This window comes from Nipponia nippon, unplaced genomic scaffold (genome assembly GCF_047370975.1).
Source record: "Nipponia nippon isolate SJK-2023a ecotype South Korea unplaced genomic scaffold, ASM4737097v1 scaffold_5, whole genome shotgun sequence".
Classification (NCBI taxonomy): domain Eukaryota; kingdom Metazoa; phylum Chordata; class Aves; order Pelecaniformes; family Threskiornithidae; genus Nipponia; species Nipponia nippon.
The window spans coordinates 48,667,624-48,679,397 of record NW_028262369.1 but is presented as its reverse complement, the minus strand read 5'-3'; the positions used below and the strand labels follow the sequence as shown (position 1 = coordinate 48,679,397).

The window sequence follows — 11,774 nt, the reverse complement described above, 5'->3', positions numbered from 1 at the left end:
TGACAGCCTGCCGGGCCCCGCCGCCGGGGGGAGGGGGCGTGGCCCCGCGCATGCGCAGAGGCGCGGGCAGCCCCGGTAGTGAGCGGAGCCGCCGCCGCCGTCGTCGTCGCTGCCGCCGCCATGCCGGGCCTGCTGCTGGGTGACGAGGCGCCTAACTTCGAGGCGGAGACCACGCAGGGCCGCATCCGCTTCCACGACTTCCTGGGAGACTCGTGAGCACCGGGAGGGGGAGCAGCGGGAGCGGGATGGGGCGGGGGGGGAGCTCCGTACCCCGGGCTGGGCGCCGGCGGTGCCTGGGGAAGCAGCGGGGGGGAGCGCCATCTTGCCCCGTCCCCTCCCGCACGGCGAGGGGCGAGCCGAGCCCGCGAGGAGAGGGAAGAGGCGCCCTGAAGAACGGCGGGGCCCGGGGAAGGGCAGCGCCCAGCCGGGCGGGGCGGCGCTGGGTGCAGGCCCGTCCCAGAGGTCCGCTCGTCCGTCACCCGCCTCCCCCGCCGGTCAGCCGGGCCCGCGGGGGCCTGTAACCCCGCGGGGCCGGAGGGCTCTGCTCCGGGGTGAGGCCGCCCGCCCGCCGGCGCCGTTTCCCCGCGAAGGCGGTTGCTCCGTTGCCGCGCACCGACTCGCTGCCGGCAGCGCTGGGCGGGCGGGAATCCGCGCCTGGGTCCGCTCCTGTCAGCGTTGTGAGCCTGGGCAGACGGGGAAAAAGGAGGCCTCTTAGCGAGAAAATAGGCTGCGGGGCTTCTGAAAACCGGCTGTTCCAGCCTGGTCACCCACGTGGGAGCTTTCTTGGCCAGCTTCTACTTGGTCGCCTGCTGCCTTTTTATTCAAGTAGTCTACTTATTGTATAAAGAGGCTTGTAGCATCCGTGGCCGCGTCGCTGTCCCGTAACTTCATGCTGGGCTGCGGCACTCGCACGGCGCTGGCAGAGCTGCGGGGTGCCTCACTCGATCCCTCCAGCTCTGTTCCCAAATCTCTGAGACAGGACTTTCCCCAGCTGCGGTGGCAGGTGGCTGTATTTGCAGAGTGCTGGGGACCAGGCGAAGAGCGGTGCAGTAAGCCCTGTGAGCGTTGAGCTGAGAAATGGTGCGACAAGTCCTTGGTAGGGAATTTTAAGTGCTGGGGGTGGCTTTGCGTTAGCCGCTGGAAAACCCTGAGAGCTGGGAGCTGCTTTGCCCATCTTGCTGCTGGGCTGCATGGCTGACTTTCCCTGCGCACCAGTTGCCTTACCTGTGAAGTGGGGCGACTTGTATTTGCCTGCTCTAAAGACTGCAGAATGCACTGATGGGCAGCAGTGGGCAAAAGCGAAGTGGCAGTATTGTTGTAACTGGAGCCGATGTTAACTTCTGGCCTCCCCCATTAGTTGATTAATTCTTTTTTTTTTCATGAAGTACGTTCAGCAGCTCACGGCAGCGGTTGCATTAAGGTTTGGTCCTATCTCATTCTTTTAAGTTGCATGATATACATGGGTGTTCCTCCGCGCCGTGGTCGATGAGGTATACGGGATAGTGAATGGCCTTGTAAATCAGTAACGATCTCTGCAATAACGTGGCCGGCAGGTTGGCATCTACGTGCCCTCGCACACGTGGTCTCTGGGGTACAGAGTGTGCACGTGGCTCCCCCAAACTTCCTCACATCACATGGTGTCCACCTCCATGTCAGGAACGGTGGGCTATTCCAGCATCTCCTGGGGGATCCTGGAGGGAGAGGGGGAACAAGGAGCAGGGAGTTTCTCAGAGCATGATGAAAGGGGCTCATCTCATGAAGCCTTCTAGTGACAAGGAAGGAAGAGTTCCCAGGACAGGATTTCCACTTAGCAGAGAGACGAGCTGTTTCCGCACTAGTGTCCGTGCAGTGCAATCTGTGCAGCTTTTCATCTGCAGTACAGACCAGAATGACATCTCTCCCTAATGCCATCTCCTGCTCTCATCTTTCAGATGGGGCATCCTCTTCTCCCATCCGAGGGACTTCACGCCCGTCTGCACCACAGAGCTTGGCCGGGCGGCGAAGCTGGCGTCCGAGTTCAGCAAGCGCAACGTGAAGATGATTGCGCTCTCCATTGACAGCGTCCCAGACCACCTCTCCTGGAGCAAGGTACGGGGCGTGGGGAGGCGCAAGGGGAGCTTGCGCTGCTGCCTTGCTTTGAAAGCCAGAGGGAAAGCCCGCACAGAACAGAGCACAGGCTTGGAACTACGTATCTGCTGAGGATAACATTGTAAGATATTTGAATCCCAAAGCGTGTAGGATACAAGGTGCTAAAATGCAGAGCAGGAACGGGAAGGTCTGCTCCATATTTGTGGAGCACTCCACAAAGTCCTCTATGCACTGACACTTTGAAACAAGAGGAAAACAGTATTACTGCTCTCCCAGCAGTTCCTGAAAGGGTAAAATGTATGTGAAGGTGGTGCCAAAAGCTCAGAGGAAAGCAACCTATCCGCAAACCCTCAAAAACTTCTGTAATAAAACAGGAAAGGAAAGGAGGCATCAGAAGTGAACAGGCAGTCTTCAAAGGGTGCAATTCATGCCCAGGCAGGGAAAAGAAAACAGAAAACAAACAGGGGCATGTTAAACATAAAACCACAAATAGGAGCATGTTAAATATAAAACCATCATAAGGGAGTATAAAAAAAGATGGTCACAAAATAGCTTGCTGAAGGAACATAAAAGGAACTAATGAAAAACTTCAAATGCAGCCTCAGCAATGGTGTGCCGCCAGGGAGTATGACTCAGGGGTCATAGGTGGTAGGGGTGTAAAATAAGCATTTCAGACAGATATGTCCAGAGTGTAAAAATCCCTGGGTGAATTACCTGCCTCTTTCTTTGCTCTTAAAATTGGAAGTGAGAAATTTCCACACGCAAGCATTGTTTAATGTCTGACTGGCTTTAGAAATTACCTAATTGCCTTATTGCTTAAACTGACCTTCGTACCTGAGTGGTGCATGGCCGATGTCCCACCAAGCCTCAGAAGGGCCTGGGAAAAACAGCACACAAATCCCACACCAGTTAATGAGGCTTCTGTGCTGGTCAAAGTGGCTGAAACCACTGGTCAAATTAGCAGATAACATTCCATTAAGTATAATGGAAAGTTTGGGTGTTGCTTTTGTAAGGCAGTCTCATCTCCTGGTTGGCTTAGAGCCCTTTGAAGAACTATATGGTATTGCCGACATCTACAAAGTCCTCGAATTTCCAAGATGCTTTTCAAAGACATCAGCTTTGTGAAGGGCAGGCTCTTTTCTGCAGGGAGACAGGAGGAATAACACAGAGGTTGCGTCAAGGGAGGGAAGTGGTGAGCTCCCTTGAGGGTCTGCAGGGATGTGTGGGTTCAGCATACTCGGATGATGTGGAAAAGAGATGAACCACGATCTGATTTTGCTGATGCTGTGTAATTATTCAGTGCAACCTCAGGTAAAACCAGGAGAAGTTGCAGAACAGCCTCTCGACACTGACTGATGGGAGGTAGAGTAGCAGGTTGGGAAAACCTTCCAGAACAAGTGTGGAGAAAGGCAGAGGGCAGCGGTCCAAGCCATGGTGAGCTTTCTGTCAGTCTGGGAGAGGCCTCAGAGACAGTGGTTTGGAAGTGTCAGCTCAGCACCTGTCAAAAAGAAAACCGTGAAAGTCCTCCAGAGCAGAAGATTCAATTGATGAGGAGAAATCCATAACAGACTGGAGCATTCCATGCAGCCTGTATTTGAAATCACTCATCTTGCAGACTACAGGGGAACAAGAAAAGGAGCAGAGGGGAAACAAAGCTTCCTGCAGGTTTGCTTCAGTGCAGAGGAACTGGGGCTCTTTAGCCTGGGAACAGGAGGACGTGTCAGGCTGCGACACCGTGAGCAGTGCGGGGAGCATGGAGGAGCAACGAACACAACATGCGTGCATTGTGGAGGGCGTAAGAGAGGACAGGAATGCAATTGCTCTGCTCTTAGACCTCGCCCATGCATATGATCCTTTTTCTTTGTCCTTGACAAAGCAGAAAAGAACTTCAGATAACGTGGAGAGCCAAAGAGCTGAGCTGGGAAGGCAAGTGTTAAGGCCTGCCAGAAGTCTGAGACCAGGGGCGGTGCCCCAAAGGTTCTCCTGCCCAGCCATGGGGAAAAAGAGCTTAACAGAGATACCAAGCCTCAGGAGAAGCTGCCTTGTCTAGACAAAAGCAGTCTGCATTAAATGCTAGATTGGGATCTAGCAACTGCAATTTCCTTTGCTAAATCTTAACTTAGAGAGAAGTCCTAGGAGTGAGCAAAACATTGGGCAGGCAGACCTCTCTGTGCAATGTTCCTTTACATACCTATGCTTTCTCTTTGGATGAAGCTCCTAGCAGTAGCGAGAGGATGAAGCTGTTTTTATGTGGAGGACAGCCTGTGAGGAAGCAAGTGGGCAGGAGGGATAACTGAAACACTGCATGAAACAGCAAAGAAACTTCTGCTTGCTTTGCTGCTAAATTTCAGTGGGCAGATGGGACTTGGAAAGGTGGGACCAGAGTATAGCCACTAATTTTCATGTCACTTTGCTCAGCTCTGCTTTCCCAGCCAAAGATGTCACTGCTGTTCTTAGCCATCCCTAGCCAAGACCCAGAGGCTTGCTCCAGGACTCAGAACAAGCTCAGCCAGGGATTGATCCCACTCTCCTACCTCCCCAGACTGCGCACTGCTTCTCCAAGGGTTGCATGAGCTCCTTAAGCAGGGTTGACTGGCATGTGCTGTGCATGTCAGAGGAGGTTTCAGTGCTCTCTTTGGCCACTGATGCCTTCGCCTTGGTGAGTCAGAGGTGAATAAATCACTCCAGTGATGTCTGGTTTCAGCGGGGACTCTGGAAAGAAAAATAGTTCATAGGGAAGTGAATGAGTCTTGGGTGTCTTATTGCAAAATAGGGTGGGGTTTGTGAGGCTGTTTTGTACAGAGATCCCCAGGTCATGAAATTACGTGCATTTTGGAACGAGTTACAGTCCACAGGATTTGGATGTTGCTTCTCAGAAGCTCTCTTCATCCTCCAGCCCCCACTCTGAAGCGGGGGGGAGGCATCACTGTCTGACCTTCATCTACAGCCTCCTGTGACTCTGTGGGGCATTCAGAAGCATTTCGCCTGGGCTGGCCTCTCCAGCTCTGCTTTGGCAAGGCAGGTCTACAGGAGAACAGAACTGATTCCTTCCTTCCAAGGCAGGCCTGACCACAACCAAGCTGAGATAAACAGCTCCTTTTCTTAGTGCAGGGCTGACTCGGTGCTTTCTCCTTGGGGAGAAAACAAGCAAAGAGGAAAGCTGGAAAGGAAACATCTTGCCAGGTGTGCACCACTTGACCTGCTTGCAGCATCCTGAGCAGCCGGGGCAGGGTTACAGCCCCTTATGTCACCACCATCAGCCTAGGAGGGCTGAGGAGTGGTGCAGGGCCTGCCTGCTCTTGCTGCCTGTGGCATGCTCTGAGCAGCAGTGGGCAGTGCCAAGGGGCAGCATTTCCAACCCTGCCCTCCCCGAGTTCCCTCTGAGCAGGACCCAGCCTGTTCCCCTGCGTTCAAAGCCCGGGGAAGGTGGAGAGACTCGTACATTCCAGTTATCAGCTCAGCTGATAACGCACCACAGTGGTGCGCGGGAGGCTTGCATCAGCACCGGAGTCGGTTTTGTCCCCTTGTAGTGTAAAGAGGATGGAAGGAACAGACAGCTCTGTTCTGGGGCAGAAACCTTGGATTAAACTTGCTTTAATGCTGGCAGCTGTTCTGCTTCTGCTGCCTTGAGCAGGGTCCTCCCAGCCCTGCTGTGGCTCAGCGTGACCCATGCATGTGGTACCGCAAACTACAAGGATAACTTGAATGCTTTGGCCAAGTCCAGACCAGATTTGGGGACGCTCAAAATACAGTTTCCCTGTGAAGCAGTTCAAGTTTGGACTAGCACAGGGAGCAGCCTCATAAACCATGGTTGCAAGGGAGAGCCTGCGCAGCTGTGGAAGGGGATGGTTTTCTCTTCTGTCCCAGCCGTGGTTCAGAAAGGAGCATGCAGTGTCCCAGCACCTGCACTCAGACTTTCACTCTGTTTTCAAGAGCCTGTAGTTAAGTAAGCTAGGAGCGACTTGCTGAATGGAGCTGGTCCCTCGCACAAGACCTGTGCAGTGTTTGACACTTGACCTTTGTTAGCTGTAGAGTTGCTGGTTTGCTCTGCCACTAGAGAAACTGTTCCTGAAGAGCACACTGCAGTTCACATGCAACACCAACACATCTGTCAGTAGTGCTAGATCACTTGCTGGGAGAGGGTTGGAAGAGGGGCACCTCTGTTCTCAGGGAAAGGTGGGTAAATCTCCCTGCGTCACCAGCACAGGCAGGACTTCCCTATTTCTCCATACCCACTGCCTGGGCAAAGCAGCTGGTCCACGGGCAGTTCCACAGGTGAGCGACAGGGTGTGAGCATAGACAGCCTAACAACTAACCTCTAAGAACAAGGCAGAGTCCGGCCTGGCACGCAGGTTTCTGGCTTGTCACCTGGTTTCTGGAAGCAGAGAAACTTCATGGAAGGCCATAAGCCCCTGGCTGTGCTGTCCCAGCCTGAGACCTTGGGGCCAAGCAAGTGACAAGCTCCTGTAGAGCAGCTGCTGAACATGTTTCTGCATGGCCCCTCTGCAGGAGCTTGCCCCACACACATAAAGCCTGCATGGAGGTCTCCCTGCCTGGCCCCTGTCTCCCATGTTGGTACCCACAACAGGGAGCATGAGCATGCCGATGGTTTTGTCTCTGCAGGACATCAACGCATACAACGGGGAACAACCCGAGGAGAAACTCCCCTTCCCCATCATTGCTGATGCAAACCGGGAGCTCGCTGTCAAGTTGGGCATGCTGGACCCAGATGAGCGGGACAAGGACGGCATGCCCCTGACTGCTCGCGTGGTGAGTACCTGGCCCTGGAGCACCGCTGCACAGCAGCCTTCTCAGCAGTAGGCGTTGCCTGCCGTCCTGCCCTGTGTCCATGGGGCTGGGCTTGAAGACTGGGGCAGCTTACCTGGCTGGACGTGACCATCTTCAGGAGCTAGGTTGACTTCCTTGGGCTAGATCCATGGGTTGTGCTGCAGGAAGAAGCTGGCGCAGCACTAGCCTGCTGGCAACAGCTCCATCTTGCTGTTGCCGCCAGTTCATCCTGGTTGTGCCTGTCCTAACACAGAGGGGACAAAAGCGCTTGATCTGCTGGACTTTCCATCTTCTCTCCCGTGCTTGTATTAGAAGGACACAGGTCAAGGGAAGGAAACATTTCAAGTAGCAAAATAAGCTGGAATTGGAAACAGGAGCTCCCGGAGCAAACAGAGTGTTCTCTGTGCCTGGGCATCACTTGTTGCTCTAGGAGATCCCCACCGTGGCATCTCCCCTGTCCCAACACCTGCAATGAAGCAGGGCACCTCCCAGGAAAGGGAGGAGCAGCAGGGCTGAGGAGATGTAGCAGGGCAGTTGGACAAACATCTGCCCAGCCCCTGACCCTGTTTCCCTGTGCTCAGGTGTTTGTTTTTGGCCCGGATAAGAAGCTGAAACTCTCTATCCTGTACCCAGCCACCACTGGGAGAAACTTTGATGAGATCCTGAGAGTGGTGGACTCCCTGCAGCTGACGGCGTACAAGAAGGTCGCTACCCCTGTGGACTGGAAGGTGAGGAGCGGAGCAAAGCTCACAGCCGGGCACTGAAAACGTGCATTGAGACATCAACCAGCCTCCCTTGGAGGGAGACCCACAGGGCGGGGAAAGCTGCTGAGGTCCTGGGATTTGAGTTAGATCCCAGCCCAGGCCCCAGGGCTGTTGCAGTCTGGAGTCAGGAACCTCCCTTCCCTGCCCTCAGTCCCTGGTGCCAGCAAATACTGGGCTTGGCCCTTCTGGCTATCAGTACTTGAGCTTTGGGCCAAGGCAGGTCCTGCCTTTGGCTGTCATAAGGGCGGGCATTACCAGGTGTCAGCGTGCCAAAGCCCACTCGAAGCCAGCGAAGCAGCAAGTGTGGGGCACCCCTCCCTGGGCCAGCTCGCTGCTATCCTGCCTTTGAGCCAGGAAGGGCCAGCGTGGGCTCGGCCCCGCTTTGCCCAGCACGTACACAGCCAAGTCCTATCCTCATGGAAAATTACTAGTTGAAACTGCTTAGTTGTGGCCATTCCTGTTCAGTAGCATTATTTAAAACTCCCAAAAAACAGTTTGGGCAACCAAGATAAAGCAAGAACAAGCAGCACAGTCTGGCTGCTTCAGCTAGCCAGTGTTTCCTCAGCCCAGCAGAGCTGCTCAGCTTCTGGGCCTGTCCTGCTGCTGGCTTTGATAGCTGTTACTGGGGAAGCCTGCCTGTCTGGAGCCAGAGGACACGCTCCTGCTGTTACAGGGTGTCCTGGAGAACTCCTGTGTTATGAGGCAGGACCAGACTCCCAGAGCATTGTCCCAGTGTTGTGTTGTCCCAAACACCCGCTCCCTCTGGGCAGGAAGGCCCCATAGGCACAACCTTTGGAGGCTGAGTAACTTGGGGTATCGGTGCGCTTCACTGTGCCTCTCCACCCCTCAACACCAGCATCCACGTGCTGAGCATAGAACAAACTGCACCTTCACTTCCCGGGGCAAAGCAGAGTGTGGAGGCAGCCTTGCCTCTGAAGACTCCTGTCTCCTGCAGCGTAAGCTCCCAGCGGTGCAGGGCCAGCCCACCCACCAGCCCACCTCCCAGGGAAGCACGCCTTTCCCTGGGGCTTGACACGCCAAGGGGGAGCCAGCACCGCCTGTCCAGGGGTGCCTGAGCAATAGGAATGGATGAGCAGACTCGGGAAAGCTGTGCTCCCTCCTGCATTGTAGAGATGCCCAAATTCCCCTCTTGTTAATCCCCGTGGGAGTGCTGTGGGGAAGAGCTGGGCTGTGGGATCCCATTGGCAGGCCTGGCAGACAGCACAGCTTTCCCTTTCGACATCACCCACACCTCCTGGTGTAGCTCCCGCTCAGTCTTCACTGCCGGCTCCAGGCAGAGCGGCAGGGGATGTGCCTGGAGTGCTGTGGCCGAGTGTTCACGGGGAGGCAGTGTCACCTGCCAGCAGGGACATGCCACCTGCATCCAAGCCTGCCAGCTCCTCTGCTGCTCTCACGGTTCCCATTTTCTCCCCAGCCTGGTGACAGCGTCATGGTCGTGCCCACCTTACCTGACGAGGAAGCCAAGAAGCTCTTTCCCAAAGGAGTCTTCACAAAAGACCTCCCTTCAGGCAAGAAGTACCTGCGTTACACCCCACAGCCGGAGTGAGCGTGCCTGCCTGTCCGCCCCGCCGGGCTGCAGGTCATTTGGCATCGGGAGCCTTCCCCGTGCCCAGCTCCTGCCTCCCTGACACCATGCGATCAGCAGCCTCGTACCATCGCACTCACCGATGGTGCATTGCAATACTAAACCAAGCCTCCCCATCCCTTTCATCCCCCACATGAAACTGAAACCCGGGTGTTTTCTTGCCTTGAATCAGCCCCGCAAGGAAGAGGTTAGCAGACGAGTGGGGGCTCCAGTGCTTGCGCTGTGGAGTCTCTCCTGTTCAGCACCAGCCGAGCTTTTCCCAGAGGCACGGTGAGAAGCGTGGTGTCAGCAGCCAGGCCCCGGAGGAGGGTCCTGCTGGGGTCACACGCCTCCCATCAGGGAGCTTCAGGGGCTCCAAACTGCTGCGTGCCTTTCCGAGCAGCCGTCACTAACGCATTAACACCTTTGTCTGGTCCCGTGCATAGGGGAGGAGCTGCAGAGCCAAATCTCTCACTTCTTACTGCTTTCTCATCTCTTGCTGGAAATTGATTGTTTTCAGTGTTTTATGGAAGAGGGAATAGAGCAAATAAACTGATCTTCAGTACTACCTGCAGCATTCCTCATCTGCTTCTGCTGGCGTCCATGGCACCTTGCACCATTTACTTTGCTCCCTAGGCCATGCCGCTGGGATGCGTGCCCACACTCGTGGGTGGGTGGCGGCGGCACAGATTGCCCTTGCTCTGTAAATAAGGCACTTTGGAAACGCAGGTTGGCTCAGGGGACGTAGTCTTAGCCAAGGCAGCGGGGCCCAGGGCAGTTGTGCCGCCCCTGCTTTGCGGCAGAGCCTTGGTGGGGGAAAGGAAGAGATGTCTGCTCAGGGAACATACCTCCACCTGTCCTGCTGTTAGCTGCTGGGTGGGGGGTCCTACCCTCTTCCCAGGGCATGAGCAGGCATGATGCAAGCCGTGCGAACGCCGCCCTGCTCTCCCGCACCTACACCTCGGGGATCTGTCAAGAGATGAGCGATGTTTTAATATAATGCTAGGAGAGAAACCGCTTACTGAATAGCTTATAGGCTGTCTGCCAGCATCTCTCGGTGCCCAGCACAATCAGCAACACTCAAAATGAGCAGCTGTTAAAGAAATTGGCTGGCTCAGGGCTCAAGTGTACCCCACAGCAAGCAGGGACTAGTAGGGTTGATGCTTGTGGTAAGGAATGCACTGGATGCAATGAGCTGCCCCTCCAGCATCCCACTGGCCCTAATCCTGGGGCAGCACCTGCACCCACCTGGGACACAGCCCGTCGGTCCTCGGACAACATCCAGAGACACTGGCTTCTCCCAGCACCCATCGCTGTCCTCCTTCACCCCGGCGTGCAGGCCAGGACACCCTTCTGAGGACATCCTTCCCCAAACATGGCTGCATTTCAGAGAACGCGCTCTTTTATTACCCAAAAAAAAAAGGGTTCATATTAATATTTAATTGCCTCCAGGAACTATGCAGTGAATATTCTATTTTTCCCCAAATGACTTTTAAATGAACCTTCGTTATGAAATTCGCTGTTATCCATACTAGAAAACAAAGTCACCTGGTTTCTGGGTTGACTCTTGTTCCCCCTCTTTTGCTCTGTAAGAAGTGGGAGGGGGGCTTTGCAATTTCAAAAGGGAAACATCCCTTTTCTGTGTAGTTTTTCAGCCTTATCAAGCTTGGCACATTCCCTAGTTCCCTATGGCCAGGCTGCAGGAGCTCCTGGGTTTCTTGCCGGTCCCTCGGCACACTGCCCTGGCCTTCATCTAGTTTCCTAAGGGAAAAAAGGGCTGTCTGCCCGCCCCCCACCAGAGCTTTCCAACCAACTGCCCAATTTCTGGAAGGCACGAGGCAGCCCGAGGACACGGCCCCACCACAAGCTTTATGCAAGCAGGCTGCTCTCAGCATCCCCGGGGAAGGGGCACTGCAGGGCCAGCACAACCCCTCTGGGACACCAGAGAAGCCACCTGTGGGTCAGGACAAGGGGGAGCGAGTCCCATCACCAGACCCAGGGGCTTAAAGCCGGCAGGGGCAGCCGCTGGTCCCACGGCTGTGCCAGGATGGCCGAGAGCCCACAAATTCCTGCCTGCTCCCCGGCGCTGCCATGGCCCCGGAGGTGCAAGCCAGCCAGACGGACTCAAGCAAACACAGGGTTTGGTTCCAGTACAGCTCGAGTGGTTTTCTTTTAATCCCAGAGAAGTGAAATGCAACATTTGTTCGAGTTGGTAATAACATCCAGAGACAGAAGCCAAGCCCCCTACTCAGTAAAGTCATTTGTTTTTAAGGCACTCTGCAAAACCAGCTTTCCTCTTCTCCTCCTTGCGATTTTCCCCACGCGGCAGCAGAATACCTGGTTTGGTCTTTTCTCCATAGCGACACCCACACGTCCTGGCTCTTCTCACCATCTCCAGAAACTGGCAACAGCAAATCCAGCGGGAGCCAAGTGGAGAAATGCCAGGAGGCTGGGTCAATAAATACGGACGGGCAGGGGAGGGAGCACAGCACCTGGGGAGGGGGCACAGGGGCTTCGAGCTTCTGCGGGAAGGGGACAGGCACCGCGTG

At 55.2% G+C, this 11,774-nt stretch overlaps 1 protein-coding gene and 1 long non-coding RNA gene across 5 annotated transcripts; one reads left to right on the top strand and one right to left on the bottom strand.

The window, feature by feature from the left end:
• The first annotated feature begins 53 nt into the window (after positions 1 to 53).
• On the top strand, positions 54 to 9,793 carry PRDX6 (peroxiredoxin 6). The gene is made up of 5 exons (XM_087733908.1): positions 54 to 212; positions 1,932 to 2,088; positions 6,712 to 6,858; positions 7,458 to 7,604; positions 9,076 to 9,793. The coding sequence occupies exons 1-5, from the start codon at positions 121 to 123 to the stop codon at positions 9,205 to 9,207; spliced, it is 675 nt and encodes a 224-aa protein (XP_087590034.1). The 5' UTR covers positions 54 to 120; the 3' UTR covers positions 9,208 to 9,793.
• LOC148052182 (uncharacterized) lies at positions 2,098 to 7,451 on the bottom strand. Of its 4 annotated transcripts, XR_015699129.1 has the most exons (5): positions 6,867 to 7,451; positions 6,405 to 6,463; positions 4,918 to 5,219; positions 4,623 to 4,800; positions 2,098 to 3,586 (listed from the first exon to the last, which is right to left on the bottom strand). It is a non-coding gene; the product is annotated as an uncharacterized LOC148052182 (long non-coding RNA). The 4 variants fall into 4 exon arrangements; XR_015699130.1 differs by having other exon boundaries at positions 4,914 to 6,463; XR_015699128.1 differs by having other exon boundaries at positions 4,918 to 6,463.
• Positions 9,794 to 11,774: the final 1,981 nt, after the last annotated feature.

Coding starts and splice junctions, on each gene's coding strand:
- PRDX6 (XM_087733908.1), top strand. CDS start 121: ATGCCGGGCCTGCTGCTGGGTGACGAGGCGCCTAACTTCGAGGCGGAG. Junction 6,859..7,457: donor TGCCCCTGACTGCTCGCGTG/GTGAGTACCTGG, acceptor CCCTGTGCTCAG/GTGTTTGTTTTTGGCCCGGA. Junction 7,605..9,075: donor CTACCCCTGTGGACTGGAAG/GTGAGGAGCGGA, acceptor TTTTCTCCCCAG/CCTGGTGACAGCGTCATGGT.